This window comes from Pinus tabuliformis, chromosome 5_2, assembly GCF_031772625.1.
Source record: "Pinus tabuliformis cultivar Carrire ecotype Pingquan chromosome 5_2, CPIR1, whole genome shotgun sequence".
In the NCBI taxonomy this organism is placed as follows: Eukaryota; Viridiplantae; Streptophyta; class Pinopsida; order Pinales; family Pinaceae; genus Pinus; species Pinus tabuliformis.
In genome coordinates, this window is record NC_142306.1 from 828,490,997 (window position 1) to 828,503,527 (window position 12,531).

The 12,531-nt window shown below is 33.7% G+C and overlaps 1 protein-coding gene across 1 annotated transcript; it reads right to left on the reverse strand.

The window, feature by feature from the left end:
* Positions 1-217: 217 nt before the first annotated feature.
* LOC149161875 (metal-nicotianamine transporter YSL2-like) lies at positions 218-8,949 on the reverse strand. Its single transcript, XM_089437074.1, has 8 exons — positions 8,466-8,949; positions 7,550-8,296; positions 7,250-7,422; positions 7,050-7,147; positions 6,226-6,360; positions 5,953-6,142; positions 5,729-5,861; positions 218-1,514 (listed from the first exon to the last, which is right to left on the reverse strand). Exons 2-8 carry the CDS (start codon positions 8,037-8,039, stop codon positions 571-573), a joined length of 2,163 nt encoding a protein of 720 aa, XP_089293200.1. The 5' UTR covers positions 8,040-8,296; positions 8,466-8,949; the 3' UTR covers positions 218-570.
* Between the last annotated feature and the right edge of the window lie 3,582 nt (positions 8,950-12,531).

Consider the following 12,531-nt stretch of genomic DNA (forward strand, 5'->3'; position numbering starts at 1 on the left):
CGAAACGCGTCGACAAATGATACTCCATGTGATTTTCGCTAAAAAATCTCTCACAAAACACATGTTTCTAACCTCTTACCATAAAGCACATGTTTCTAACAAGTTAGATCATATTTGCTTATATCCTTGTAAACTATAAAAGCATAATTCAAGTAAAATTTAAAAAGCTGTTTACTTTAAAATATATATATATAACAACAAATACAAAAACCGATCATAACAAACAACTCATTTATTTAATTTAATTTTCAATATCAACATAGTTTAGACCAAAAAGGTTGTATCTCCTTTATTTCTTTTAATTAATCACCATGCCGAATCTTAACTCGAACCTTCAACATGGGAGTGAAACAACTTTTTGAAAGAGCACTTTCATCACTCTGCAGGTATGATGGATCGAAGTTAAGAGATTATTTTAATCATAGTATGGAGCCCTGAACCAAATGACCATCCATCTGTAACAGTGAAATTGCCCACCAGTTCCATTCTCTTTCAAAGAGTTCCAGCCATGTGACAGTGAAATTGCTTGGCTGCTACATTCTTTTTCAGAGAATTCAAGAGATCTGCAAGTCATGTGCTTGAGAGAAATTTCATGCACATGGGAGGCTTCACTTTGGTGAGAGCAAGGACAGAAGCTGGAAGGATCCAAATGCCATCTCCACACATCAATCCAGAGGCCACTGAAGGAACAAACATGTCTGCCCTTCTACGGTTGAGTTGCTGCCACAGAAACACAATGGCAGTCCCCACACACATATCGATGGCAAAGTAGGCTCCCACAAGGAATGGAATAGCCATGGCCATGGGCAGGGGAATGTACTGAGAAACATGCTTGGGCACCCAGTCTCTAACCCCGTTGATCAGGAAAGCAAAAGCAAAAGCACCGTAGCAGATCTGCAAGCAATGGGCTGGCAGAGCACCGAAGCCCTCCACGCCCAGAATGGCCATGTTTCTGTAAACCAGAGCATAGGGCGCCTTGTATTGGCCATTGGGATTTCCCACATCGAAGGAGATGTAGAAAAGCCAGAAAGTTAGAGGAGCCACGATGCAGCCCATGGCAGCCCCGATCACCTGACTCACGAACATGGACCTCGGAGATGAAAGCGTGAGGTACCCTGTTTTGAAATCGTGCATCAGGTCTGAGGCACTGGCCAGGATGGATTTCATGACTCCGCAGGCAACGAGGCCCACCAGGACGCCTCCGTTGTCCTTCCCTGCCCACGCTGCGAACACGAACAACGCTGCCTTGGCGTAGTTATAGGCCAAGTTCTGATCTGTTAGGCCTGTGCCATACGCGTTGCAGAATGCCAGAATTGGGGCAAACACATAAGCAATTAGGACGTAGTACCATCTCATTGTGTGAGGAAACATGTAGGGTATTGCCACACTGGATATGGCAGCTAGGATTGTGTACCCAGATACTGCGATCCAGACTGGTATGCTGTCCTTCATGAATACCTCGTTGCGTCGTCTCTCGTCGTATGTTGTAGTCTCATCCAGAGGCGATTCAGTCCCTGCCCAAGAGAAAATTTGTTATTATATAATTTTACATCGAGAAATGGAAGTATTGCAGACAGGGGAGGGATGTGTTAATGGGGAAGTTGAGTGTTGTTGCTCAAACTCTGGGTAAAGGATAATTTAAGTTTCATGGGTTAGAATTTCCAACTTCATAATGAAAAATTCCAATTTATGGGTCAAAATTGAGAGGTAAAGTGCATGATGTTGTTCAAATTTTAGTTGAAGGAAAAGTCCAGTCTTATGAGCTAGGGCTGAGTGGCAAGTGAGAGGTAAGGCCATTGAGGTAAACTGTTATGTAAAAGAGCCAAAACTCAGGGACAAGTGAGAGGTAAAGCCATCAACTTAGAACTGAGAGGTAAAGCCATTGTGGTAAAAAAACTGAGTGACAAGTGAGAGGTAAAGCTATCAACCCAGAACTGAGGGACAAGTGAGGTAAAAAGATCAAAGAACATTGTTCGGTGAACTAATAACAGCGTTTTCCTTTACAAAGAGTTTGGCTAAGAACATTATATACATTTTAATATTGTTCAAGTAAACTAGTTAAAGTTTTTGGTTTTTACTGAGAGTTTGAATAACATTGTGTATTTTTAATATTGATTAATTAAATGAATTAAAAAAAAATACTAAGAGGTTATGGTCCAACCATAAGTGAGGAGGTTTGGTCCCCACAAGTCCTGTGATCAAAATTAGGAGCAGAACTAGAGTAGCTTATTCCAGGCATTATTTCTTCAATTAAAAAAATAATAATACTATACATTTTAATATTGGTTAATTGTTTTCTTAATTGAAAATTTCAAAATATTCTAGAATTTGATGGAAAAAATAATGATTGACCCCATCAAATTTTAAATTTTAAAATATTCCCTAAATTCTTACATGAAACATACTCTTATTTTTTATTTTTAAATATTTTTAAAATAAATTTTATTTTTAATTTATTATTTATTTATAAATATTTTAAAATAAATATCAATTATTTTTAAATTATATTTTAAAATATCAAAATTACACTTACATATATTATTGATAAAAATGGTTTAAAAATAATATATTTTAATATTTAATGATTGTGATATATTAAGATTAATATAATTTAGGGAAAAAATGAGGTGGAAAAAGGTTGGGTATAATAAATTTAGTTTAAATATTTTAGAAAAGAAAAATTAAAAATGGTTTAAAAATAATTATTTTATTTATTTTTATTTAAATATTTTATAAATAAAATTATTGAGCTTATTTTTTATGAATTAATATATTATTAATATTAATATTATTATAAATATATATTTTTTGAAAATGACATCTAGTATATTTGTGTAAGATGTGGAATTTAAATAACTATTTTTCATTTTCATTTTTTAAAATAATACAAATTTCTTATTCAAGAAGTATTTAGATCTTATCCATTTCACTCTGTTTTGATTTTTTTTAATCTCTATTTCATAATAACATTTTTTAATTACTCATAACAATTGTGTGAATATCTTAAATAAAACATCTCAAATCCAACTCAATACTTATAATAATAAAAAGTCAATTTTCGAACCCACCTCCCAATTTCACTCTGTTTTGATTTTATTTTTTATAACAATATTTTTTTTAATTATCCATAACAATTGTGTGAATATCTTAAATAAAACATCTCAAATCCAACTCAATCCTTGTAATAATAGAAAGTCAAATTTTTCTTTTCTTTTTTATATAAAACAATTTGTATAATACTTATTAGTTAACTTATTTTTATTAAAAATTGAAATTTTAAAATATATTAAATATATTTTAATATAAAATTAATCTAAAAAATTAATAATATTTTAAACTAACTATTGTTACATACTCATAATAAATAAATATATTGTATGCATATTGCATACTCATAATATATTGTATGCATATTGCATACTCATAATAAATAAATAAATTAGTGTCCATGTCGATACTCTAACTTATTTAAAAACTGAAGTTTACATGTCGCATACTCTTAACTTTATATAGAAAATAAAGTTCTCCATGTTGCATACTCTAATTTCCAGGTTAATCAACGAGTACTTGCCTATGTGGAAACCAACTTTTAAAATGTAATATATCCATTCTTAATACATTAATTGATTTAAAGAGAAATAGAAAATCCAAAATGCAGATGTCAATGTTTATTGAATAATAAGTTAAAAAGAAATACAAAACCCAAAATGCAGATGTCAATGTTTATTGAATAATAAGTTAAAAAGAAATACAAAACCCAAAATGCAGATGTCAATGTTTATTGAATAATATTTGAGAGTGCAACAAATTTAATGTTTCCACTCCATATAAATTAATGGGTCCATCTTGCATACTCTATATCACATACCCATGTTAATAAAGTTGGAAGGTTTTGAATCCTAATTTTAATGGGGACAACAGATTTGAAACTCCATACTAAGATTGGTATCTGGAGAAGTTCTAACCGCTGAAAATATTAAATATCCAGATTAGATCTGGATTAATGCAGATCCTAGCATCCAGATTAAATTTGGATTAATGCAGATCCTAGACTGAATATAGCAGATCCATAACTAAATAGGGAGGTTTTAAAACCTTTGTTAATTTTAGTTCAGATAACAGAATTTAAACTTAAGAATTGATGGTTTGATGGTGGTATCTAATTTGTAACCTCCGGATACATTACATATCCAAATTAAATTTGAAAATCTATCTTAGTCTGAACATAGAACAGATCCATATTAACTAACTGGGGAGGTTTTAAATGCTTGTTAATTTTGATTCGGAGAACAGATTTGAAACTCCAGAATTGATATTGGTATCTGCACAGATTTTAAGCTTCTATTTGTACTAATAAGCATATATCCTAGTCTGAAGATATCACAGATTCGTATTAACTAACGAGGGAGGTTTTAAATCCTTGTTAATTTTAATGGGAACACCAAATTAAATTTGAACTACTATGAATCTATCATAATGTGTATATATATCACAAATCCATATTAGCTGATCCGGGAGGTTTTAAAGCCTTGTTAATTTTATTGGGAAAACAGATTTGAAACTCCAGAATCCTAATGTGAATATATCACAAATTCATATTAACGGGCCAGGGAGGTTTTAAATACTGGTTAATTTTACTGGGGCAACCGATTTGAAACTCCAGAATTGAGTTTGTTAACCTAAAAGTATAAAAGTTTGAATACATTGGAGTCAATTAGATTTAGTTTGAATATATTCGAGTTAATTAGATTTATTTCCGATGTTGGGTAAGAATGATTATTATCCTCTTCACCCAAATTCAAATTCAATTCTTTATGACGTATTAATAGCTTAACACTCTAAATGTAATTAAACTTATATGAATTTAATACCAACATAGTTAAATTGGAAATCGGGAAAATATATCGATCTCTCATATGGTTGATACCAAGACCAAAAATATATGTCTCAGATGTTTTTATTTAACTAGCATAACTGGGGATCACTTATAAAAAGCACCACTCTGTACAAACCTCTGTATTTTTAATGGGGTTTCTATTTTTTTTTAGGCCTTATGAAGTAATGAAGATTCCTCCCTCCTATAAGGGTTGTCTAGCATCTCCTTTTACTGTGTAAATATGATCTCCTAACATTTTGAAAGAATGGTAACTATTTGTTGCAGCCAGATGAATGAGTTGCCTTTTACGGTCTGATATGTCATAGGAGATAGTGGATGGATAAATAATAATAAAAAATACCCTAATATAAATTCATCATCTTCATTGTAAATTTTTTAAACACTTATAAAAAGCACCACTTTGTACAAACCTCTGTATTTTTAATGGGGTTTCTATTTTTTTTAGGCCTCACGATGTAATGAAGATTCCTCCCTCCTATAAAGGTTGTCCAGCATCTCCTTTTTCTGTGTAAATATGATCTCCCAACATTTTGAAAGACGAATGGTAACTATTTGTTGCAGCCAGATGAATGAGTTGCCTTTTACGGTCTGGTATGTCATAGGCGATAGTGGATGGATAAATGAAAAAAAAAAAAAAACCCTAATATAAATTCATCATCTTCATTGTAAATTTTTTAACATAAATTCATCTTCATTGTAATTTTTAAACAACTGGCTTTAGTTCAAATCTTTTAAACCATTTATCTTAACCCAGATCATTTAAATAACAAGAAATTTGCACTCGGGATTTTTAAAATCTCTCTCCATACTCTATAAATCCTAAAAACTCACCATTAATTTCAGTGATTGGGATTTCCTGCATCCTCTGCCTCCGCTGTACGTACATGGTCTTGAGAGTGATGTATATAATTTTCACAAAGTTATACAGACCATCTCCTAGAATGAGGGCTATGCACACAAAAACCTGTCACAGAGCCTTCCCTGAGTAACCAAAACGAATGAGGAATTAATCACTGGAGAAATATACACTTCAATGCCAGTATCGTACGTAATACCTTGTAGCCATTTAGGCTCTTCATGTTGCTTTCTGGAAGGTCTTCTGGGAACCATTTGCCTTTTTTATTGTTAATCAAAGGCCACATGAGACCCCACGAAGCCACCGCTCCAATAAGCAGTGATATATTGACAATATGTGGGCAGATCATCCCTGCTCCCACGTATGTCGTGCTAAAATCGAAGTAAAAACTGCGATGTGTAACGTATATCAGATATTGCATAAAGCCCAATTCGAAAAACATTTTTATCAGCTTTGTAATCAGAAAATTCACCTCTGTTTCCAAGCTTTCAGACCAAAGGTAGGGAAATTTACGAAGCCGCAATCATCACCACCAGTGAAGAACCACTGGAAAAATCCCCAGAAGAAACTGAATGTGAAGAATTTAGCAAAGCATCTGATTTGCTTCCTGCATGTAGATCAACAATGGCATAAATTTTATCACATGATTAATCCCGTGAGTGAAAGACTTGCATCAGACAAAGGAATTGAACTAGATTTCAATCTCATAAACACATGCTACTTCTTAACTTGAATTTATTAATCACCGTGAACAACATTTTAACTCTAAATCTATTAAGCAAAACGGGTTGGACTACTTGCAAATAGATTCCAACATCAAATCCATTATAAACACCAAAACTTATAAACACCAAAACTTGCAACACAGGTGGGACTATTTGCAAATCGATTACAAACACCAAAACAACTCGCAACACAGGTGGGACTACTTGCAAATCGATTCCAAACACCAAAACTCCAGAAAAGGAAGTTGGTGATTGGACTTGCTTTCATATTGCTGTTATCCTCCTACACTAGGCCACATGCCTGGAGTAGGAAGTTGGTGATGGGACTTGCTTTCATATTGCTGTTATCCTCCTACACTAGGCCACATGGAAGCATGTGATGCCTCCAGAGATTTAACCATGACTGAGACTACTTGCCAATCCATTCCAAACACCAAAACTCCAAAAGCCAAAATTGGTAATAGGACTTGCTTTTCAAGACTTGAACTTCATAAATCACCCATTAGAGAAGCAATGATAAAACTTATATAAACCTTTAGAGAAGCAATGATAAAACTTATATAAACCTTACTTTGCTAATTTGTCTCCCTGAGGTGTGTGGAAACCGTTGATGAGCACAGCCGTTGCAGTACCGCTTGGATAAGTTAGCTTTTTGTTAATAATCAGTACCTGAAACCATTACAATCCGCTAAATTCAAGCAATCTGGCAATGGCTATGATAACCAACATTAATATGTTATGAAAACTAAGTCCATGGCTAGTATTAATCACCTTTCTGAGAGGTACCAAAACTAAAAGGCCACCGAAAGTGACAAGGAAAAGGAACCCAATCATCCAGCCAATGCTGGGCTGCTTTATTGTATTGGGAGTATTCCCTTCAACATCAATTCCTGCTTGTTCATATGTCTTCCTATTCATTCCCAGCAAATAAGATCCAAAACCACCTGAGAGCATCAATCAACAGAGATTATCATGAGCCTCAAAAATGCTTTCCCTAGTATCTCAAATTACTTAAAACTACATGTACTCAACAAAAATATAGTCTTAAGTGTGGTGAGCGCAATGGCATACCTCCATAGGCAGTGCTATAACAAGCCACAACGCAGGTCTGTATAACAGTGTTCTCCTGCCTTGTGAATGGAGCATTCAATAACCCAGCCTTGTCCAATACTTTGCTCCAACTTCTCATGAAAACAAAACCCAACAGTCCAGCAGAGATATTCATGGTAGTGGCCAGTCCAGTGGTGAGATTGAGCTTCATCATTATGATACTGAACATGGTTCCCACCAGGAAGCTCACGAAGATCCCTCGGAGGGTAATCTGCTCCCACCATGGAGGCACCTTCTTGCTGTCAAATAATTCTTCTATACTTAACCCAACTTCCCCATCTTTCCTCAAAGCCTCCGCAGTTCGATCTTTCTCCCCATTAATCTCCCCCACTTCTGCATCGCCGTCAGTTTTCAGATTCCTGCTTCCCAAAGAAAATTTATTATTATCACCGTGTAAATACCGCTTGATAAGCCCCCTCCCCTCATCTATCTCACGATGATCAGAATCCATCTCTATATGCTCTGAATACACACAATAGCCTGGATCAAATCACTCATTGAACAAATAAAATCTCCATGTTCAGAGACTCCTTGCGACTGTCGAATTGATCTGAGACTTCCAATCTATATATACGTGGAGCCGAACGATTAGATTCCTGATGTGTGGTGGTGTGTAAATATCCCATTTGAGGAAGTGTGATTTGTCTCTACCCAAACTTGTTATTGAGTCAAACTTGTGTATCTTAGCCCTCAGGCCCACTGGGGTTCCTGAACAGAAGCCCACCAAACATCTCACAATCGTATCTAAAACTTTCTGAAATCACATATTATAATCTTGGTATGAAAATACCTTTCTGAAATTCGACAACTGCACTCCAATGATTATTGGAAATAATAAAAAATTGGGACAATTTTGCAAGAAGATTGTCTTATGTACCTGAGATGCTCGAGTATTTCTTTGCCAACCCCTTTGTTGGTTGTTCTGCAGACAAGTGGAAATTTAGCACAGTTCGGCCAAATTCGATTGTAAGCTTAGGGGCTGTACCTGAGAATCGTCGGGTCCATTGCAAATTCTGCTTCCAGTTGTCGGAATTTGGTTAATAGAAATCAAAGTTTTGGAAGGTCTGAAATTGTAATCCATTTTTTTATTATTTAAAGTCGAATAAAAACGTTAGTGATTTCTTATATGATTTTTCAGTCAAATTCGGTGGAGTAAAAATTTTGGGTCACTGTTTCACTATTCACACAACATAAAACCTGACCGATTCTGATTTTATTTGAAATTTCTATCATATCACTGTCAAATTTAAGGCCACTTAAAATAAAAATTAATTAGTCAACCCCAACCCAAAAAAGCAGCCTGAGAATAAAAATAAAAGGGCCCGACAAACCCCCATGTCATTTGGGAGGAGCTGCACCACATGGAGACCTGTCAATTTACAGGTGTAATCATTGCCAATGGTCAGGTTAGCACACCTAACAAGAAAAAAATGCGTTGAAACTTGAACGAATCATTTACCAGGAATTTATTTCGTGCAGTCCTCGTTGGTATAAATCATCATATTTAATTTGAATGTGTCCTCCTAAATTTAGGCTGGTCCCTTTTTCATGGTTGAATTGTGAGAGTTGCGTGTTGAATTTTTAAACATAGAAATAGGATTTGGTGAAGGCGATATTGTTATGTGATGCTGAAAGGCAGTACAAATTTAAGAAGAGGAATTGAATGCAGTACACCAAAAGATTTAAGAATGAATGCAGTACACACTGTTGTCCAGAGGAGACTTGTACTACCCAGTTGTACTAGGTTTTCTGCTGGCCATACCGCATCCTGTGGAAGTCTTCTCTTGTGCAAATTGCAATTTCCCAAATGCAAGTTTCAATATTCTCATTATTTCAGACCCAAATTTGGGGAAATTGCTATTTCCAACCCTATTGAAACATAAATGCAGCCTGACATGCTAGAGATATAGCAGTTCTCTTGTATTTATATTTCCCTCAAAATTGACTTTGGCATTTTAGCAACAAAGCAACTGTTATCCCCCTTGCATGTCAGGCTGCATTTATGTTTCAATAGGGTTGGAAATAGGAATTGCCCAAATTTGGTGAAGGCGATCTTGTTCTGTGATGCTGAAAGGCAGTACAAATTTAAGAAGAGGAATTGAATGCAGTACACCAAAAGATTTAAGAATGAATGCAGTACACACTGTTGTCCAGAGAAGACTTGTACTACCCAATTGTACTAGGTTTTCCGCTGGCCATACCGCATCCTGTGGAAGTCTTCTCTTGTGCAAATTGCAATTTCCCAAATGCAAGTTTCAATATTCTCATTATTTCAGACCCAAATTTGTATGGATGAGATGTGTCACTCTGTATTTTCTCAATAGCCACGATGTGGTGTGGGCTCAGAGACGAAGTATTGAGTGCATTGAATGCCACAAACTCTGCAATTGATGTAAGATCCTCAAACTTTTCAGCAGAGAGATTGGGACAGCAAGCACCTAGAAGGCATAGTACTAATTAGAGTCCTAGTTTAAAGTGTTTGTTTTTTGCCTATGGAAATTCCCCTTATATTTTGAAAAAATCTGGTCAGAATTTTTATAAATATAAGTTATAATTGTTAAATTTCAAAACTTTAGGTGACAGGTTTTTGATGGTGCTGAATCTATTTCCACGGCCAAAAGTTTTTGATGGTGCTGAATCCATTTCCACCATAAAAAACATGATTAAAACACTGCCTCTATAAGATTTTTTGAAAATTTTTTGCCCGGATTTTGACCACTTTTTGCCCTCTGGCAATTCCTCCGCCTCCGTAGACTACTCCATTAAAGGGCAACAACTAGGGGTAAGCGACCGTGCTAATTTGCTTTGAGAAAGAAATTACATCTATTATTTTAAAAGAATGTCATTTTTCTTGAGTCTAAGAAGTGGTAGTCTAACTAGTTTTCAAATTTGCTAGAAAAATCATGGAATTCCCGTAAGATTTTGATCAAATTTGGTAGTAATTTTTGTGAATCAAGATATAGTTGTCAAACTTCAAGATTTTGGGTGCCCAAAGGGTTTTTGATGGTGTTGAAACCATTTCCACCATCAAAAACACGATTTAAACACTCTTGCTACCAGATTTTTTGAAAGAAAAAAGAAAAAAAATGTTAGATTCCGGCCATTTTTTGTCGTCCTGCCTCGGTTGGTTTAAGAATATATTTTATTAAAATTTGATAAAAATTGGGAAAATGTATTTTTAATTATTGAATTTAAATTGTGTTGAAGGCAACAAAAATAATGGTCTCATTAAATTACAATGTCTTAATCCTTTGTCAAAGCATGACTACAACAATTAATTTGTTTTTCTAAGTCAAAGGTGTCGGATAGAGTATATATACTTTTATGGACATAAGTATTTGTTCTACAAACAATGATGTCTCATATACCAATTTGGTGTCTCTCTGGCTATCATTTGTAAAATTAAATTATTATTATTATTATTAATTATATTTAATGTTTAAATATATTTAGATTTTTTAATATATTAAACAATTTGTATTTTTAGAATTTGATTTGAATAAATTATGAGTCTTATTGTAATGTTCTCAAAATATCATGCCATGTGTATTAAAAGTACTCAGGAAATTTTTTTATCTCAATATCCATGTTGTGATTTCTAAATATCATTTCAATATTCCTCTTGTGATTTCTAGATAATCTTTTTTGTTGTTAATTAATAATTAATATTATTATTTGTGATAATTATTATAATGTTATGGTCAATTAATAGTTGTTATTAGATATTTTTTTGTTGTTAATTATCAATTAATATTATTATTTATGATAATTATTATGATTTTATTGTTCGTTAATAGTTGTTATTAGTTAATAGAATAGTCTAACTAATAGACGAAATGGTTTTTTTGATGATTTTTTTGACCAAGCAATACATTTTTTAGTAAGATTGTGATTTCTTGTCGTTTAAAATGCACTTTTGAATGCATGACTGAATTGAGCACCCTGGCAAATTAAACAACTTAAACTTGTGAATCTTAAAGATTTCTATGAGATTTCAGGGAAAATTCACTTTAAAAAAATGCCTAGATAAAAATCAGCGCATCTATTAGTTAAACTATGTGTTAGTTAATATAAATTAATTCATTACTATTTTTTAATGAAATCCCATTAAAATATGTAAAAAAAAACATTACTTGGAACCTCTTTTTTAATGAAATCGCATTAAAATCTGTTTACTTGGAACTATATGATTATAACATGAGATTTAATTAGATTTAGAAATTGAGATTATTTGAAATTATTTCATCACTATTTTCTTCCTATTGAAAATGCAACAAGATGATGGAGCTTAGTGAAAAGAAGTCACCTTCACTAAGTGGGTCCCCAAGCTATTTTTGGTGCAAAGTCTATTTTTAGACATATGGATCATGGTCTATGAGTTGCAGGATGTTGTTTATGGATGATTGGTCATGTTGGTAAAAATAGATGGACTTCTATTTTTAGACATATGGGCGGAGTCTATTTTTAGACTGCCAAGTCTAAAAATAGAACAGTCGAATATTATTAGCTCTTAATAATATTTGGACTATAAACATTATCTTAGCCTCTTGGAGCACTTTAGTTCGAGCTACGGATGTGACACATGCAGCTGTCAGAAGGAAATACGCTTTTCTTATGGGTCAGTTGAGCTATTGCATGATGGACTTCAGTTAGAACTCAAGTGATTGAGTTTGGTGGAGTTGATTGAGGAGTTGATGGAGTTGTGTTCAGTTTGACTTAGTTGAACTAGTTGTATTTAGTCTAACTGCAAATACACTAGTGATGAGTGATGTGAATTAATTATTAATTAATTCACTAATTATTAACTCATAAATCAACTAAAGAATACATCAGTTAACTCAGTGCATGGACAGTTCAGTGGAGACAAGTGTTAGAGGTGAGTGAAAGGGCAAGACAGTTGTCAGTTGTGACTATAGTTGTGCATGAGATTTGCACAATCAATG

What these genes read in the sequence shown, in the direction of transcription:
- LOC149161875 (XM_089437074.1), bottom strand. Translation starts at nt 8,039, where the DNA reads ATGGATTCTGATCATCGTGAGATAGATGAGGGGAGGGGGCTTATCAAG. An exon ending in TTATAGCACTGCCTATGGAG is followed by an intron (nt 7,423 to 7,549) that starts GTATGCCATTGC and finishes TGATGCTCTCAG; the next exon opens with GTGGTTTTGGATCTTATTTG. An exon ending in TTTTGGTACCTCTCAGAAAG is followed by an intron (nt 7,148 to 7,249) that starts GTGATTAATACT and finishes TAATGGTTTCAG; the next exon opens with GTACTGATTATTAACAAAAA.